The sequence below is a fragment of the Dermochelys coriacea genome, chromosome 15 (genome assembly GCF_009764565.3).
Source record: "Dermochelys coriacea isolate rDerCor1 chromosome 15, rDerCor1.pri.v4, whole genome shotgun sequence".
In the NCBI taxonomy this organism is placed as follows: Eukaryota; Metazoa; Chordata; order Testudines; family Dermochelyidae; genus Dermochelys; species Dermochelys coriacea.
This window is the reverse complement of record NC_050082.1, coordinates 9821521-9838779: the sequence shown is the minus strand read 5'-3', so window position 1 is coordinate 9838779 and position 17259 is coordinate 9821521. Positions and strand designations below refer to the sequence as shown.

Genomic DNA, 17259 nt, shown 5'->3' with positions numbered 1-17259 from the left:
AAAAAGTGCATGTTTGATGTGGGAAGTGAGAATTAATGGGAGGATTTATTTTTAGACAATGGAGGCCTTGAAGACAACATGCACAATGCTAGAAGAGCAGGTGATGGACTTGGAGGCCCTGAATGATGAACTGCTAGAGAAGGAACGTCAGTGGGAAGCATGGAGAAGCATTCTAGGGGATGAGAAATCCCAGTTTGAATGTCGGGTGCGAGAGTTACAGAGAATGTTGGACACAGAAAAACAGAGCCGGTATGGCTTTTCTCTTCATTAATCTTTGTGTAAAAGTGCTCTGTGGAATATAGTTCAATATATGCATATAGAATGTGAGAGATGAATTTTCACCCAATATTTATTTATATGAGCTAAATCTGGAAGATGGCTATTTAAACTGATACACGTGACTCTCCAGTGATATTTGTTCTCTTTTATTCCTGTGCAAGGACACTGAATTCAGAAAATAGTATTTCTAGCTGTAACTTGCAGGCTATCTTTCAGACTAAATCTGGACTGTACCATGATATGGTAAACTCATTTTTGATTCTCATTCCTTGTTCTGGTGACTTTGAATTCCCAAGCAGTAGTTCCAGCAGGGGCTGAGAACAGGATTGTGTAATGTGGAAGCATCATAATAAGATGACTGGCTATATAAACCAACACTGTGAATTTGAGGCAAGACTCTGAAAGTGTCTATTGATGTCCTAGCATCCTAGGAAGAGGTCAGTCCCAGAGAGGAAATCATCAGGTAACATTTTTTCCATTTTTAATACAGAGTGCGAGCAGATCAGCGTATTACTGAATCCCGCCAGGTGGTAGAACTAGCCGTTAAAGAACACAAAGCGGAGATTCTTGCTCTTCAGCAAGCACTGAAAGAGCAAAAACTCAAAGCTGAGAGCCTTTCTGACAAGGTCAGTATCTTTTTACCTTAATCTTCTATACATACACTAAAGAAAAATGTGTCAACTCAGGTGTTCATGATAGAAATGTTGTTTTGAGATGAAGAGTCTTTTTCAGTTGGAGGGATAAATTTTACAAAAAGACAGAGGCCTCTCTTGTTCAGGATACAATTCTGAAGGCCAAGAGCCTAGCTTTCCCATCAGTTAAATCTAACACAAACATCCTGACATCATGGGTGTTAATGAAATCTCTAACTGATGTGACATCCACATTTGAGCAGCAACAGCCAAAACCCGGTTTTCTGGGTTTTTAAAAAAAGCAATAGGTAATATTTTTCATTCTAGCCTTTTATGTTTGACTGGTGAATTTGGATTTTAAGATCTTTGGGTCTTATAATATTTGTTAGCATCTATGACTATTTATATATATGTCTGTCTCAACTGCCTAGCTCAATGACTTGGAGAAGAAGCATGCAATGCTGGAGATGAATGCACGCAGTTTACAACAGAAGCTTGAGACAGAACGTGAGCTCAAACAGAGGCTTCTGGAAGAGGTAAGGGCTACCCTGTGAAGGGATTTCATGTTATAAAAATTTCAATGGAAGGATCCACAATGCGAACCCACAAAAATAGTTCTACTAGGTTTAAATGAAGCTAGAAAATTCAGAGTTAGTGCCAAAGATCTAGGTTGCTACTCTATCCTTCCTTAATGTTGCTGTGGAGAATAGAAAGTAAATCAAAATGGTGTGTTTGTTTTCACTTCGCAGAAGGGTGGCTATCCCAGAGATGATGACTCATAACCTATCGCAGTTAAGGTGATTTTGATTTTGCCACCTAATAGCCTTGGAGTTTTGGTGGCTCTGTATGCTTTGGTTGGTTGTGCGAAAAGATGGCTTGAGGTTTTTAAGGTGCCAGAAGAAGGGAAGCACAGATGATTCACACCTAGCTCCTTCTGCCACAGGTTGGGGGCAGAGACCTGAGCACTTTGTAATAAATTTAATCTCACAGATCAACCAAATATGCAGATGCTTGCCCTTGTTTCTAAGAAAGGTCTTTCTTATAGAGAAATGTTGAGGTAGCTTTTGGTGTCTGTGTGAAAGGCTTGGAAAACTGGCAAGCAGAAATTCTTGATGTTGCTGTCACTAGTTTAGCTATCAGATATAGGATTTCCAAAACCCAAACAAAGCAAATTATTGCCTTATTTATTTGTGGGTGTGTGTGTGTAAAAATATATTTAAAAAGGCAGCATTGCTATGAACTCATGCAAATCACTGGTATTGAAGATATTTTGGGAAGAAGGAAAGATTCTGGGATTTTATAAATAGGGGAAATTAATATTTGAGTATAAAATAAATGGATGTTTAATTTTAAGTTCTAGGAAGATGCTTGTGCTGCAAGAAACATTCACATTTAAAAGCTTGTTTAAAAAATCTTTGGCTTTTGTTTTCCCACTAATAGCAGGCAAAGCTGCAGCAGCAAATGGATCTGCAAAAAAATCACATCTTCCGCCTGACTCAAGGCCTTCAAGAAGCTCTGGATCGAGCAGATCTTTTGAAGACTGAAAGGAGTGACCTTGAGTACCAACTGGAAAACATTCAGGTGAGGGTCAATAAAGGGAAAGCAAATATCAAATGAGAGGTTTTCAGTACATGGCCTGTCATTATTATGTGCCATTTCCTACTACTGGATGAAGTCAGCTCTGCTTGAGTGTTTGACTTCCTGCTTGGTCTTCCATACTATTGCATCTCTGATTGTTATGCTGCTGTTTCTCTATTTCTGAGGTTTAATTTTCTTTTTTGTGTGTGTGGTTCACAGGTTCTCTATTCCCATGAAAAGGTGAAAATGGAGGGCACTATTTCTCAGCAAACCAAACTCATTGACTTCCTGCAAGCAAAGATGGACCAGCCAGCCAAAAAGAAAAAGGTGGGTTATAAAGGTTTGGGAGGCAGAATTCAGGAAACTAGCCATGAAGTTAAATGACTGAAGTCTTCATGATTTAGTTATTTACTGTGTATTTGAAATATTTTTTTATTTTCATCCTTACTGCATAACACAAACACGTTCCAGTTTAAGGAACATTATAAATGACTGAAAAAAGCTTGATCAGGCAGCATGTCCTCCCTGTGGCCTGTCAGTGTGTCTCTTTCCACAATGAGTCAAGTTGCAGCCCTGTAAAAACGCCTCTGCAGCAGCTGGGGAAATATGAACTTTCCCTGTTTTTTAATGGAAATGTACGAGCAAGTTTTAGAAATGGTAAGTAGATGTGACTGTATTAGAATCAGAAAGGGTTGATCTTTTAGTTAAAGGACAGGATAGGTAGTCAGGAGTCCTATTCCCAGCTTTGCCACAGACCTCTGTGTGACCCTGAATTAAGCAATTTAATCTATACCAGTGTGTGAAATGGATATAATGTTGATCTGTGTCAAGGGTGTTGAAGCTCGATTCACTATTGTTAGTACACATCGAGATCCTTTGTTAGGTGCTATAGGAAATACAAGGTATTGGTGGTGGTATACAAGCAATGTACATTGCTTTTTTAAATTCAAATAAGCGAAGTTCTCAACATTTTTTTCTCTTCAACTCCAATTAAAAGCCCATCCTTTTGTACGTCATAATTACCACTAGGCCCTCTGGCCTGCAGTTAGTTAGTTTTCCCTTTGCCTAGTTTAAATCATCTCTTACTAGGAGTTAGGAGTTGTCTGTGTGTTTCTGTTGCTAGGGCCTGTTTAGTCGGCGGAAAGAGGACCCTTCTTTACCCACACAGGTTCCCCTGCAATACAATGAGCTGAAAGTGGCATTGGAGAAGGAGAAGGCTCGTTCTGCTGAGCTGGAGGAGGCTCTACAGAAAACACGCATTGAACTCAGATCTGCTCGAGAAGAAGGTAGGGGGGTAACAGAAAAGTTGAATCTGGAGAAGAGAGACATTTTGGCCCCAAAACTTGCCTTAAATTGTGCGTCTCTGTAACAGTAAAATTACTGTCTAATTCCTACTTTGTCTGCTGCTTTGAAGATGCATTAGGGCTACATGTTTTCTGCACATTGTAACCCTTGAATGGTTACATAGAACCATGGCTGGAAATTAGCCTCCTACTGGATGAGTTAACAAGTTGTATTTGTCTCTGTAGCTGCCCATCGGAAAATAACAGACCACGGTCATCCATCCACTCCGGCCACAGCCAGGCAGCAGATCATCATGTCTGCCATAGTCCGCTCCCCAGAGCATCAGCCAACTCCCATCAGCCTGCTTGCTCCACCCTCAAGTCGCAGAAAGGAGTCCTCCACACCAGAGGGTAAGTCTCAAGGGGAATATGAAGTTGCCTGTTCCTATTCAGAATACTCATCCCCCCTCTTTTCAAAACCATCTTTTCTCTTTTTATGCAGGTGTGTATAATGATATGTGCACAAGTATTGATGAGCTCTAGGTAGCAGACTTGGATAGTAACGTGAGGGGAATTGGAGCCTAGTTTGTATGAGGGAAAGGAGTTCTGTTACCTCTTTGTGAGGGATGAATTTCTGTAAAAACTCCTGTCATCATAGTAGTCTTGGATCATCCCTTCTTGCTCTTGTTCTACAGTCTAAATCTGCTTGAATGACATTTCAACACCACTTATTTTATAAAGCTTCAATTAAAGGCTTTCTGTCCACTTGAGGTTTTTTTTATTGATTGATTAAAAGATATCTAGTTTTTGATAGAGAATCCTTTAAATAGTGTGTCTGGAATTACACTTTTTTAAAATGGGTTTTCTCCTCCCTTGTTGATGTTTAGTAGGTGTTTCTCAGCAAAGAATAAATTCTCTGGGAAATAATGAAGCTGGCTAGACTCAAAGAGCTGTGAAATGCACAAAGTAAACATACTGGGGAAAAAAACATTTTTTTTGCTAACCGCTGTGTGTCTTAAGTCTCAGTAAAGACTAACACTGAAAAGTGCAAACAAAATCCATTCCAGTCTTATTGTTGTTCCGTTATGTGCCGCTTCAAAGTTGCAATGATCTTTGTAAAATAGGGAATCATACAGAGGATATGCTGCCCTACATCAGCACAAAACAGTGCTGTTGTAGGCTTTTGCTCTTCAGACTACACTTTATTTTTTCAACTACAATTCTGCATTGATCAAAAGGATGTATGGATGTTTCCTCCATGATTGGCATATCTTTACTTGTCTAAGCTGCAACATCATTCAGCTGAGCTGAGAAATCTCTATAAAGGAAAAGAATGGCAATAGGCATTAGGAGACAGATGAAGTGTGCATGGAAAGGGTAGGTACTGGGTGAGAGGAGAAGCTGGATCCTTATTAGTAAGGAATGAAGGAAGAGATGCATGCTGTCGAAAGTATGGGGCGAGACTCATCAGCAAGAAGGATGCAATTAAAAATTTAAGGGGTTATGCTCACTTGTATATGAGAGAATTGGTATTAGGAGTCTGGATGGTCCCTGGGTGGGTCATAACAATGGGGATTGAACCCTCTAATCTAAAAACATAAAACCATGGTTGTCATACACTCCGAAACTCAAAGGCCAATGGTGGTGGAAAGAGAGCCATGCTTTGTAAGCATGGAATACATGGACATAAGGAGAGATGTCCTCAATCACGGGTAAGGGATGGGCATGGGTAGCGTGGGAAGACATATGCAGCAGGGAAAGGATTTGACGCAAGATTTGTTCATTGCCAATCAAATGTATTGGCAGGTGCTGAGATGTGCTCGTTGGTCAGCACTGAAAGTTGGGGAAATCTGTTTTCGGTTGTATGAAGTCGGTATGGGGAAAGCCTGCTCAGTATCTAGCATAGGTAAAGTGAGAGAAGCTTTGGTGAAAGGCTTGTTTGTTGGCAGCACAGTCCTTTATGACCATCTAGTCTGACCTCCTCTATAATATAGGCCATAGAACTTTCCCAAAATAATTCCTATATCTCTCAGAAAAAAATCCAGTCTTGATTTAAAAACCGCCAGTGATGCAGAATCCCCATGACTGTGGTAAGTTGTTCCAATGGTTCATTACCCTCACTGTTCAAAATGTCCACTCTATTTCCACCAATTTCCAAAATTGTTTAGCATCAACGTCCAGCCACTGAATCATGTTACACCTTTTGTCTATCCCTATGACATTTTTCCCCCTTCCAGAGTTCAGTCGGCGTCTGAAAGAGCGAATGCATCACAATATCCCTCATCGTTTCAATGTGGGGCTAAATATGAGGGCAACAAAATGTGCAGTGTGTCTGGATACTGTGCACTTTGGACGTCAAGCATCTAAATGTCTTGGTAAGAGCAGGGCATGTGAGTGAATGGAGGGCAATTGAATGCTAGAATGGAGGGTTAACACTTCAAGTCATTCAGAATAGATTCTCATGTCCTTGTTCAGTGAAGACGGTGAGCTTCTCCACTAGCCGCCTTGATTACATTTTCTAGGTATCAGTGGAAAGAAACTGTTCTCTTTATTCGGGAAGGCAGGTGACTGATTCCCTCTTTTAGCTACCACATGGTTATTTTGCCCATATTGCCTTGCTAAAAGCAGCTGGGAATTGGGATAGAGTGTGACTACCAGGAACTCCTCATCAGGGAAAGTATGTTGTTTTCTGGACCAGCACTGCCTGTGAGAACTGGAGAACTCCAACTTTTTTCTTGTTCCATGAGAGTATTTGATAACATATTCTGCACCGTCAGAGACTTCACCATCCAGTTCTTTCTCCCTGCAAACAAAGATTGACAGCGTCCAATTATGAAGACCTGAAGAGTAACTGGAGGGTATACTCCATATTTGAAAACATCAGGTGGCTAGATTGAATGGGAGAGGGGGGTCTCTGGGTGACTGGTTGGAAGCTGAATGGACTGGGCCATGTTTTCTGGAGTATGTCCTTATAAAGTTTTACTCTCTCAGAATGCCAAGTGATGTGTCACCCAAAGTGCTCAACATGCTTGCCAGCTACGTGTGGACTGCCTGCAGAATATGCTACACACTTTTCTGAAGCTTTCTGTCGGGACAAATTGAACTCTCCAGGACTGCAGCTGAAGGAGCCAAGCAGCAGTTTACGTCTGGAAGGATGGATGAAGGTGCCAAGGTATAAACATGAGTCTTTGTGCCAGAGCAGGTGGTGGTACATATGGAGCTCTGCTGAAATTATCCCAGATTGTGAGGCAATTTCTCTGAATTCTCTCCATATTTGCCCTTCCAATCTTTTGTTACCAATGAAATTTATCCCCCAGGGATTTGCTTGCCACTCCAATTCAGAATCTTGGTGGAAATTCTGATGTTCTGTTTTGCTTGCTGTGTTTTCAGGAATAATAAGCGTGGACAGCAGGGCTGGGATAGGAAATTCATTGTCCTGGAAGGAACTAAAGTGCTAATTTATGATGCCGAAGCAAGAGAAGGTAACTTTACACGTTCAATAAACAAGACTTGTCTTTTCTGTTTTCTGACATTATTCATTGTATTGAAGGGTCTAATGAATACGTTAACATTAACTATTGCTAATTTGAACTGGTGTGTCTAATAAGGCAGAATTGTTTTTTCCCCCCCTTTAGGATTTTATTAACCTTACATGCTTTAAATATTGGAAGTAACCTTGTGCTCCAGCTATGAAAAATCCAATGTGCTACCCACTTCCTTCCTCCAGTTCATTATTTTCTCACTACTTTCTTGTTTCTTTGTGTCTTGTTCTCATTCATTCTTCTTGTCCCTTTCCCTACTCCCGAAAGCTGGACAGCGGCCTGTGGAGGAGTTTGAGCTGTGCCTTCCTGATGGAGATGTAACTGTTCATGGGGCTGTAGGAGCTACTGAACTTGCCAATACAGCAAAGACAGGTGAGAATCAGTGCATCTGAGATAGAATGGATTTCAACTGATCCATGAATAGGGCTTGGCATCCACCGGCAGTTAACTGTGGTAGAACAGATCTCATTCTGCAGTTAACCTTTTAAACTGCTGTTCTGTAACATCATAAATCTTTCTGAGGTTACCTCTATTTCAATTAGGTATGCCTTGTGAATAGTTAAGACATCTAGCATTGGACCCACAAAGTTGATTGCTTCTCTCCTGATGGTTGAACTGTGAATGAGGTACTCTTTCATTCAAATAGAGGTAAACCTTAGAGTGGCTTTATAAAGTTATTATAAACCACGTTTAAACATAGTTCATATAAACTCCCTCCTTCAGTGCCCTCTGCCAATCTGAATTTTCAAAGTGCATGTTCTAGCAGTAAACCATTAACTAGAAATAATATGAGGCATATGGAATCAGTTATTTTCTAAGAAGTAGTAATACTTGTACTGTACTGATCGTGTGTATATATGGAATTGAACTGATTTAAAGATAATAAACCTTTTGATTTTAATATTGTAGGGTAGAGTTCAGCTATCAAAAGTAGGAACGTTATTTTTCTTAAAACAGGTTACTGAACTACAATTAAAAAAAGGAAAATGTCGTCTTGTGTTGCATAAGCCAATGTTACAGACATGGAAGAGATTACTTAGTGACTTGTTTTTAGAAAGTGTACACTGTGTAGCAGTGCAGAGAAAACTATCAGGCATCACTTCAGTCATAGGACTTATAGAAAAAGGAACTTCTCTTATAGCTGACACTTCTCTTCCTCTCTGAATAAAAGCTGATAGTTAATCTTTACTTAGCACATAGAAAGATGGAAACCATACACACAAAGCTATCTATTTATTTTAGCTTTAATAGCTAGTTTGCAGCACCTGGAATGGAAAAGCCCATCTTTACTGATGGTATAAATTGTAGCAGTAAACATCCTGTTATGGTGACATCCTCTCTGACAAAGATGAAGGATGCTAATTTAAGCCAAGTGAAGTTGTTCCAAGTGCTAATCCCGATTTTGTTCTCTCTGTGCAACACCTTAGATGTGCCATATATACTAAAGGTGGAGTCTCATCCACACACCACATGCTGGCCTGGTAGGACACTCTACTTACTACCATCTACTTTCCCTGATAAGCAGCGCTGGGTCACTGCTTTGGAGTCAATAGTGGCAGGAGGGAGAGTTTCCAGGGAAAAAGCTGAGGCTGATGCTGTAAGTACAAATAGATTATCTAATAATAAAATATTCTTGGAGGGAACCATTTTGAAATTTTCTTTCTTAGTATCTGACTGTTGAGTTTGAAAGGAAGTTAAACTAGTTAATATTATTTCTGTCATTAATATCATTTAATAGGAATACTGTGAGCCATGGTTTACGACTTTGATGCCTCACAGTATCACACCTTCTTTCAGATCTGAAAAATAGCAAATCTCAGAAAAAGGCTTATTTTTTCCCATCTTTTGTGATTTGTTAGCTGTTTATTCCTGACAAAAATGGCAAGTTAAGAGGTCATACTGCTGTTTCATTTAGAACAGCCCTTTTCATCACTATAACTTTCCTGATACAGGGAGATTGTGCGTTTTGGCATCACATATTCAAATTTTGGCGACTGAGACAATGGAAATCTGACTAGCAGGAGTAGTCCAGGATGTTAATTAGAACTCTCTTGATTTTCTTCCCAAATATTACACTGTTTGGCAGTCTCTCTTTTGAAAGTTTGTTTAGTTTTTCTAATCAATTTGTGGGTGTTGAGACATATCAGGATTTCTTGAGTTGTATCACTTCTCAAACATTCCCTGTTCAGGTAAGTGTTGGGATGTGTATGTGTCTTGAAATGAGGTCCCACTCTGTAATAAACTAGTATATGAGCCTTCTGCTAACTTCTGTGTTATTAATAGACTAATGTGACTGTTTTAGAGCCTCCTTTCTGCTTGGGCTCAAAGGGAGAGACATGCATGCTTGTTTCCTCGCTTTCCTAATAGTTGTGCTTTGTTAAGTGGCGGCTTATGAACCCTTTGCAGATAGGGTCCCTACAGCTTTGAGACACATTTCGTGTTGCAGAGGAACTCTGCTTTTCCACTGCTGAATGCTGTGCATGAGCAGACGGTTGCAGTTCAGATAGCGATACATTGTTTAGTGGTAGTTACAACCAGTGTAGCATGAGTCTGGAGGCAATAATGTACATGATCGTACATGCTAGCTGTTCTGGGTGAGGGGATAAAAAAAATTGCTGTGAGTCAGTGCTAAGTGTTTAAGAGTTTTGATTTGTGTTTGCCTACTTAATCATACTGTATTTTCTTTTTGTCACTTACAGAAGCTGCTTGGAAACTCTCTGTTGAAGCTTGAGGGGGAAGACCGTCTGGATATAAATTGCACAATGCCCTTCAGTGACCAGGTGATGACATCCATGCACAACACTCAAACTGGTCACTGTATACCTTGCATGAATGGAGTATGTGTATCTAGACTTGTAAATAGGAACATGTTTCCTTTTGCACCTTGGGTTTGGATTCCATTTTCCATTGGCTGATGTTACGCATGAGTGAAATTTAGTCTTGGAGCATTGCTGTGATCTTCTTATATAGTGCTGACTATTCAATTTTTGTCTTTATAGGTAGTACTCGTTGGTACAGAGGAAGGTCTCTATGCCCTGAATGTGTTGAAAAATTCCTTAACACACATTCCAGGACTTGGTGCTGTTTTCCAAATTCACCTCATAAAGGATCTGGATAAACTGCTCATGATAGCAGGTATGATGGTAGGAAAATGGCAAATTTTTGCTTTTGAGAAGTGTTCTGATAAATGTTCTAGATTGTGAAGGTTAAGGGGAAACTCCCCACAGTACAATGTTAGTGGAACTTGCTTTCCCTGGGTTCCTCTCTACTTTTTATGTATAGCTTTTGTGTGGTGCTTATCACAGAATCATCTCAGATTCTCATGTACACTAACAAATGAAGTAATGCTCACAATATCTCTGCACAAAGGGAGTGAGGTCTCTGTTTTTTACAGATGGGGGATTGAATAACAGAGGCCAAAATGTTCAAACCTGAGTTTCACAAGTTAGGCTTCTTAATCTATATTTAGCACCTAAATAAAAGTGTTCTGGTTATCAGAGGTGCTGAACACTCAGGTCTGTCATTGAAGTCAGCTATAAATGTTTGTTGATTCCTACACTTCTCCTGGACTACTCTGGCTGTCTGTATAGGGGAGACGAGTCGTTCTTTGCTAGGAGCTCTCTCAGGCAGAGCCAGTCAAGATCTTGTCCTGCTGTTTCTGTATCATTCCCACGGGTTAGAAGGGAAGCAGGCAATGCAACAGTGAGAGCAGCTCTCTTTTCCTTCCCCTCCCATGCAATAGCAGAGATTTGCGCTCTCTCTCTCTCACACACACACACACACACACACACACACACACACACACACACACAACAGTGAGAGCAGCTCTCTTTTCCTTCCCCTCCCATGCAATAGCAGAGATTTGCTCTCTCTCTCTCTCTCTCTCTCTCTCTCACACACACACACACACACACACACACACACACACACACACACACACAATGGAGTTGCTCTTGAGGCTGCCAGGGAAGTGATAGGTGATGATTGGGAGGTGGGGGGGGGTCCCTTTTTGCCTCCCTGAAGTAGTGGGGCTGATGGAAACACCGTTTAAAAGTTTCACGGCCTAACTCGGAATACATTTTCAATTTCTAATCAACTGCACTCCCTTTTCTTTGTTTTTAACAGTCTCCCTGAAGGGCCACAGATTGGGCACCACTGTCCTAGGAACTGCAGCACCATGACCTTTAATGCTCTAACAAAGGGTTCCACAACACTAGCCCATATAATATAACTAGGGCTGCTTTCATCTTCTGTTTTTTATGTCCCTAGATCTGCATGCTAACTGGAGCAATATACTTTTCCAATGGTGCTTAGCTCTCCATCCTGCTTTTTGACTAGACAGACTAGATAGATAGCACAATTTAATATCGAAACCTCCTGTATAATGTTTGGAGGGAATTAACAAAAAAGCTTCACAAATTTGCTGTATAATATTAAGATGCCCTAGCTTTTTAAACAGTATTTCAAGTTTGTAGGAAAGAAAATAATTGTAGACAAACGTTACACCCAATGTGATTTTGAAAAGGTGATATTTCTGAAACCTCAGGGTTCAAACATGGGTCAAAGTGATCCTTAACTGTAGCCTCATGAGGCTCTACTACAAATTTGTATGGGCAGAAATGATAAAGCATCTTTCCCTTGGAAAGGAGGGGTCTTCCTGGTAATCTAGACAGTGCCTTCATGGGGCCATGTACTAGTATTGTTCAGCTAGAACTAGCAACTATAACAATCCGAGAAGACAGTACTTGTTCTCCTGGGTGTATTTATTAATCCTTTTTTAAAGTCCTCTTTCACATGGAATTATTTTTTACATGTACAGTGTTCTGTAGCTGTTACCACAGTAACAACCCATAATGAGAAGCTGCTGCTTATGTAACAGAATAGGCTCTTGCGGTGAAGAGTGAAATTCTCCCCTTGCTTGACTATCTTACACTGAAAAAATGTAACTGTTTCTGTCCTTAGGAGAAGAGAGGGCTCTGTGTCTTGCTGATGTAAAGAAAGTGAAGCAGTCTCTAGCTCAATCTCACCTCCCAGCCCAGCCTGATATCTCACCAAACATCTTTGAGGCTGTCAAGGGATGTCACCTTTTTGCTGCTGGCAAGGTAAGATATAGCTCCTTTGTGTCCTGGGCTGTACTTTAGTTTATCTATTTGATCCCACGCATAATGAGACAGTGGGATTACTAGGTTTAATCTTCATCAAATCAGCATCTTTATTTCTTGTCATGATCAGCACATCCAGGAGCTACATACTTGGTTTTCTGTATTTGTCTCCAAATAAAATGAGTAAAGGGGGAGAAGTGAGGAGGGGAAGGAGTTTGAAGGGTCTATTGCAAATATAAACAAGCACAGACAACCAATCAATGGAATATGCTAACCTGTTATATGATACAGATTGTGAGATAAACCTAACATAACTGACTGAAGAAGAGCTTTGTATGAGTTGAAAGCTGTTGTCTTTCACCAACAGAAGTTGGTCTGATAAAAAATATTACTTCCTCCACTGTGTCTCTCTGACTGTAGACTTTTGCTCTCCATTTTTAGACTCTTACGATTAATAAATTTCTTATTCCTCTGTCTTTGCTCTTGAACATAGAGTGATTCTTACCAAGGTAGTAAATTTGCTCATACAGTTGTATCATCATTCAACAATGTTCAGTGTGTTTGCCAATTTCAATGTGAAGCACTTGGCCACTGCAGAAGTTTTCAGCAGGAACTGCTTATGCAGATTACTCAGATCTTTGACAAGCTGAACATCATTCATTTCAAAGCATTGTTTCAGATACAAGTTCAAGAGGTTAAAGATCTAGCCTGCCTGGGTTAATTTGGGTTCATTATCGCTCTTAATAGAAACATCGTTCTATTAAAAGCTTCCTGTTCTTTCAATTAACTAGCTTCAACTACAAAAGAAATCGCAGAAGCAGCCTGGATGTGTGCTGTCCTTTAGGAGTGTAAAAAGGCTTTTCATTGTTTCACTAATCTGCAGTTACGCCACACTGTCCTATTACAAATATTACCCACTCATCTCTGCCAACATCTGGGTACTTTTCACCAAAGAGAACTGTTTCAGGTGTTCAGAATGTTTTCCACGGCTTTAGTGTGAACGTCCATATTGCTATCTCTAACCATATTTTTAACTCTCCCTGTAGGTTGAGAATGGACTCTGCATCTGTGCAGCGATGCCCAACAAAGTGGTGGTTTTGCGCTATAATGAGAGCCTCAGCAAGTTCTGCATCAGGAAGGCAAGTTTATTGATTTCTCTCAGTAGTTCACATGTTCATAACAATCCAGTGTGAGACTCCACTCTGCTGAAGAGCAAGTGCCTAAAACCTATGTTGCTCATACAGATTTTGCTTGCTAGCTAAAGTGACAGTAAATTGTAACCTGCTCCAATTAAAATCAGAGCTGCTGGCAATTTTGGGTATGTCTACATTGCAATTAAAAACCCGTGGCTAGCCTATGCCAGCTGAATCGGGCTCGGGCTAAGAGGCTGTTTAATTGCAAGTGTCCAATCCACTTGAGTCTTGAGAGAACCTAACCGGTTCTTTTTTAACCAACTTGGTTAAAAATAAAAATTCTTCATTCTCTCATTTAAAGTATGATCCAAAAAAAAATTTGATCGGTTTTATAGTGCCTCAACCTAGTTGACTGTTAATATGTAACACTGTGTATAACTAAGGATCATTGCTTTACTCTGACTCTGCTTCTCAAATCTCTCCTACATCCTCTCCCCCCCTATAATGGGGCCGTACAGTGAACACCACAGCATGCTATTTAGAGTATTAGTCTAATTTGTAGCTGATAAAGGTGTAGATGACAGTTGCCTGGTCTGTCTGAAAGAAACCAATGCAATCTTTTGGCTTTTTACAGATGCAAAAGTGGATCTGGCTGTAACTATTGCTGCCTCCACTTCTAATGGTAGCTGGAGTTCAACCAGACTCATAGTGTGCGCACGTGCCTTCTAAATAGCCAGTAAAATCCCCTCCAGAAGGAAACTCATGGAAAATTAATACTAGTTCTGCCAGCAAGAGAACTGTTCTATCTGCTGGAGACTGCAGGCTTGCAGTCTGCTGTTGTTAAACACCTTTTATAGAGGGAAATATTGCCACTCAGAATCCTATGTAATAAGAGAAATGTTTAAACAAATACAGGGGAGCTAATGGAACAGAAAAGTTGAATAAGGATCATCTAGGCTCATGCCAATGTGCCTTGTCCTTCTCTTCCAGGAGATTGAAACTTCAGAGCCCTGTAGCTGTATCCATTTGACCAATTACAGCATCATCATCGGAACCAACAAGTTCTATGAAATTGAGATGAAGCAGTATACCCTGGAGGGTAGGAGGCCTTTCCTGTCGTACATTAAACAGCTCTGTGAATGTTCCTTTGGGGTAGATACTTGTCTATCTAAATGGGAACAAGGGGTATGAATTTACAGAAAAGCTGGTGCTGACGTTGCTGTTCCTTTCTACCCCTTTACAGAGTTTCTTGATAAGAATGACCACTCCTTAGCCTCTGCTGTGTTTGCTTCTTCCACCAATAGCTTCCCAATCAGTATCATACAGGTGAACCCTACAGGACAGAGGGAGGAGTACCTGCTTTGTTTTCATGGTAAGTGTATCATGTGGCTGCTGGACTAGCTTAATCATCTGCACAGCATTTGTCACAAGATACCTGGGAACTGTACTGATGGGAGGCTAGCCATTGGGTGTGCATGATCATATAGGGTAACATTATTGCTGGAAATGACATGTTAAATTGTAGGTCATATTGTGCATTGTAAAATATAAAGGATGTAGAGCCTAAAAGGGCAAGACACTGATCCCATCTGTTAAAATACATTGGTCAGATTCCTTCTGGGTTATGTTAAAATCTCTGTGCCTGTCAGTCGGTTTTTCTTTGAGTGTCCTCTGCATATTCCCGCTCGTGTGATGGTCCAACCAGTGCAGCGTGAACCGGTAGGACTCTAGCAATGGTCATTGGAGCACTCATGCACCTCCCTGGCCTATCCTCTCAGTGAACATTGAACATTCCAGGGCAAAAGTATAAAAGGGGGTGTGGCACTCCAGCCACCTAAATTACATCCAGCTGCAAGCAGCTGAATGCATGAGGAATTGTTCTGGGGTGCTCCTGGATCCATAGCTTATTAGCTAGTTAACAATTTTATAGTTAGATTTCATTAGCAGTTCGTTAGATCGCTAACTAGTTGAGTATTAGGTGAAGTTAGTTGTAAGTCTGCAGTTCAGAAATGGCAGAACTGAAAAATAAAAAGGCCTATTTTAAAAGATGTGTGTCACATCCGGCAATATTTGTGGCATCTGACACTCATGCTAGATACTTGGCATCTCTGGTTGAGGGACACTCACCTTCAAAATGCTGGTTTGCTTGACTTATACAACATGAGCAAAAAAGAACAGACAGAACAGGCTTCAGACGATTTTATTACAAGAAGCACTGTCAGCAAAACCATCTGGAATTGGGCAAGTAAAAGGTTTGAACAAGTATGAGGCCAGTGTTGGCTCTGAGTGAATCTGGAGGGAAGAAGGACAAACCATCCACCTCAGTATGTAGTACTAAAGGATCTGGAAGTGGGACACATCCGAAGAGGAAACTATTGTGGTGCCAGTCCCTGTTTCCAGAGTCAATCCACAGCAAAAGGCTACAGCTGTTCTGGCGAGCATGAGCATCCCAGCCATGTCTGTCAGCCTCTTTGCAAAGAGCAAATCCCCAGAGAGACCCATTTGACCAGAGGGTATTCAGGGAACCTACCTTGGGGAAAAACATTCTTCTTCAGACTCTGTGATATTGGATCTAAATGAGTGCCATGCCCCCTTTTATACCCTCGCCTTGGAACCGTTTGTTCACTGAGGGGAGAGGGAGGGTAGTGCATGAAGGCTCCAACTTGCTAGAATTCTACCTGTTCAAGCTGCATCTGTCAGAGCATCCCAGGAGTGCGAACTTAGAATCCATTTTGAAGAACTCGTTATAGGAAGTAACTTTCATTTCTATCCCAGTGATGAAGAGAATACAATGTGATCTTTTAAATGAATGTTCAATGCAAATAGATGTTTAATCACTCTGATTAAACATTCCTGGCTTTCTAACTTAAACTAGAGGATTCCTTATGTGATGCAATGACTTCCATAGAAAGATTAACAAATTTATTAGAGCATAAGCTTTCGTGAGCTACAGCTCACTTCATCGGATGCTCACGAAAGCTTATGCTCTAATAAATTTGTTAGTCTCTAAGGTGCCACAAGTACTCCTTTTCTTTTTGCGAATACAGACTAACACGGCTGCTACTCTGAAACCATAGAAAGATTGCTTCTTTCATCTCTGTGAAGAAACAAAGGGTTACAAGCTACTTTTTAATGTAATTGTTTTTATTGTTCCTTTAATCCAATGTCCTAGAAGTTCACAAAGCACCTTTAACTTCAACAGTAGAAATCCTTCAGGTATTTACTATAACTGTCTGTTGGGCAGGAGACGCACTTTTATGATTAATATTTCTGTGTTTCTCCTATTTGGAGATGCTGAGTTCCTAGAAGGGTAAGGAATAACAACTTTACCTTACTTGGTATAAAGAGGACTTGGACTCCAACAACTGAACTATTGAAATTATTCTTAAACCAGCAGTGTTTGCAAGCATTATGTCAATGAGAGTAATTTAATTCTGGCTACTGTAGAATTCACCAGCTGCAAAAGATGGCCCTCTTATTTCTGTTGTAAAAACCCACCTTTGCTTGCCTTCCTCCCTTAAAAAAAAAAATCCAGCCACAAGCAAATGACACTGGTGATTTGTTCTCTGCAGAGTTTGGTGTCTTTGTGGATTCCTATGGAAGGCGCAGTAGGACAGAGGACCTGAAATGGAGTCGCTTGCCTTTGGCTTTTGGTAGGTATTGAACGACGTTTACCAGTTTTGTACTGGTTCCACCCAGTTCCAGTGTTC

At 40.6% G+C, this 17259-nt stretch overlaps 1 protein-coding gene across 15 annotated transcripts in view; it reads left to right on the top strand.

The window, feature by feature from the left end:
- The window catches only part of CIT (citron rho-interacting serine/threonine kinase), a 99038-nt gene that overhangs the window by 70217 nt on the left and 11562 nt on the right, over positions 1-17259 (top strand). For 9 of the 15 annotated variants that reach the window (XM_038374051.2, XM_038374049.2, XM_038374046.2 and 6 more), the window contains 19 exons: positions 56-249; positions 770-905; positions 1343-1447; positions 2352-2492; positions 2709-2816; positions 3613-3775; positions 4019-4183; positions 6010-6147; positions 6764-6944; positions 7163-7254; positions 7582-7686; positions 8742-8911; positions 10014-10094; positions 10314-10449; positions 12277-12416; positions 13463-13555; positions 14540-14648; positions 14793-14921; positions 17122-17202. In XM_038374051.2, the coding sequence (XP_038229979.1) occupies positions 56-249; positions 770-905; positions 1343-1447; positions 2352-2492; positions 2709-2816; positions 3613-3775; positions 4019-4183; positions 6010-6147; positions 6764-6944; positions 7163-7254; positions 7582-7686; positions 8742-8911; positions 10014-10094; positions 10314-10449; positions 12277-12416; positions 13463-13555; positions 14540-14648; positions 14793-14921; positions 17122-17202 (2467 nt within the window). The remainder of the gene's footprint in view (positions 1-55; positions 250-769; positions 906-1342; positions 1448-2351; positions 2493-2708; positions 2817-3612; positions 3776-4018; positions 4184-6009; positions 6148-6763; positions 6945-7162; positions 7255-7581; positions 7687-8741; positions 8912-10013; positions 10095-10313; positions 10450-12276; positions 12417-13462; positions 13556-14539; positions 14649-14792; positions 14922-17121; positions 17203-17259) is intronic. The other 6 variants (XM_043497977.1, XM_038374052.2, XM_038374050.2 and 3 more) reach the window with 1 other exon arrangement.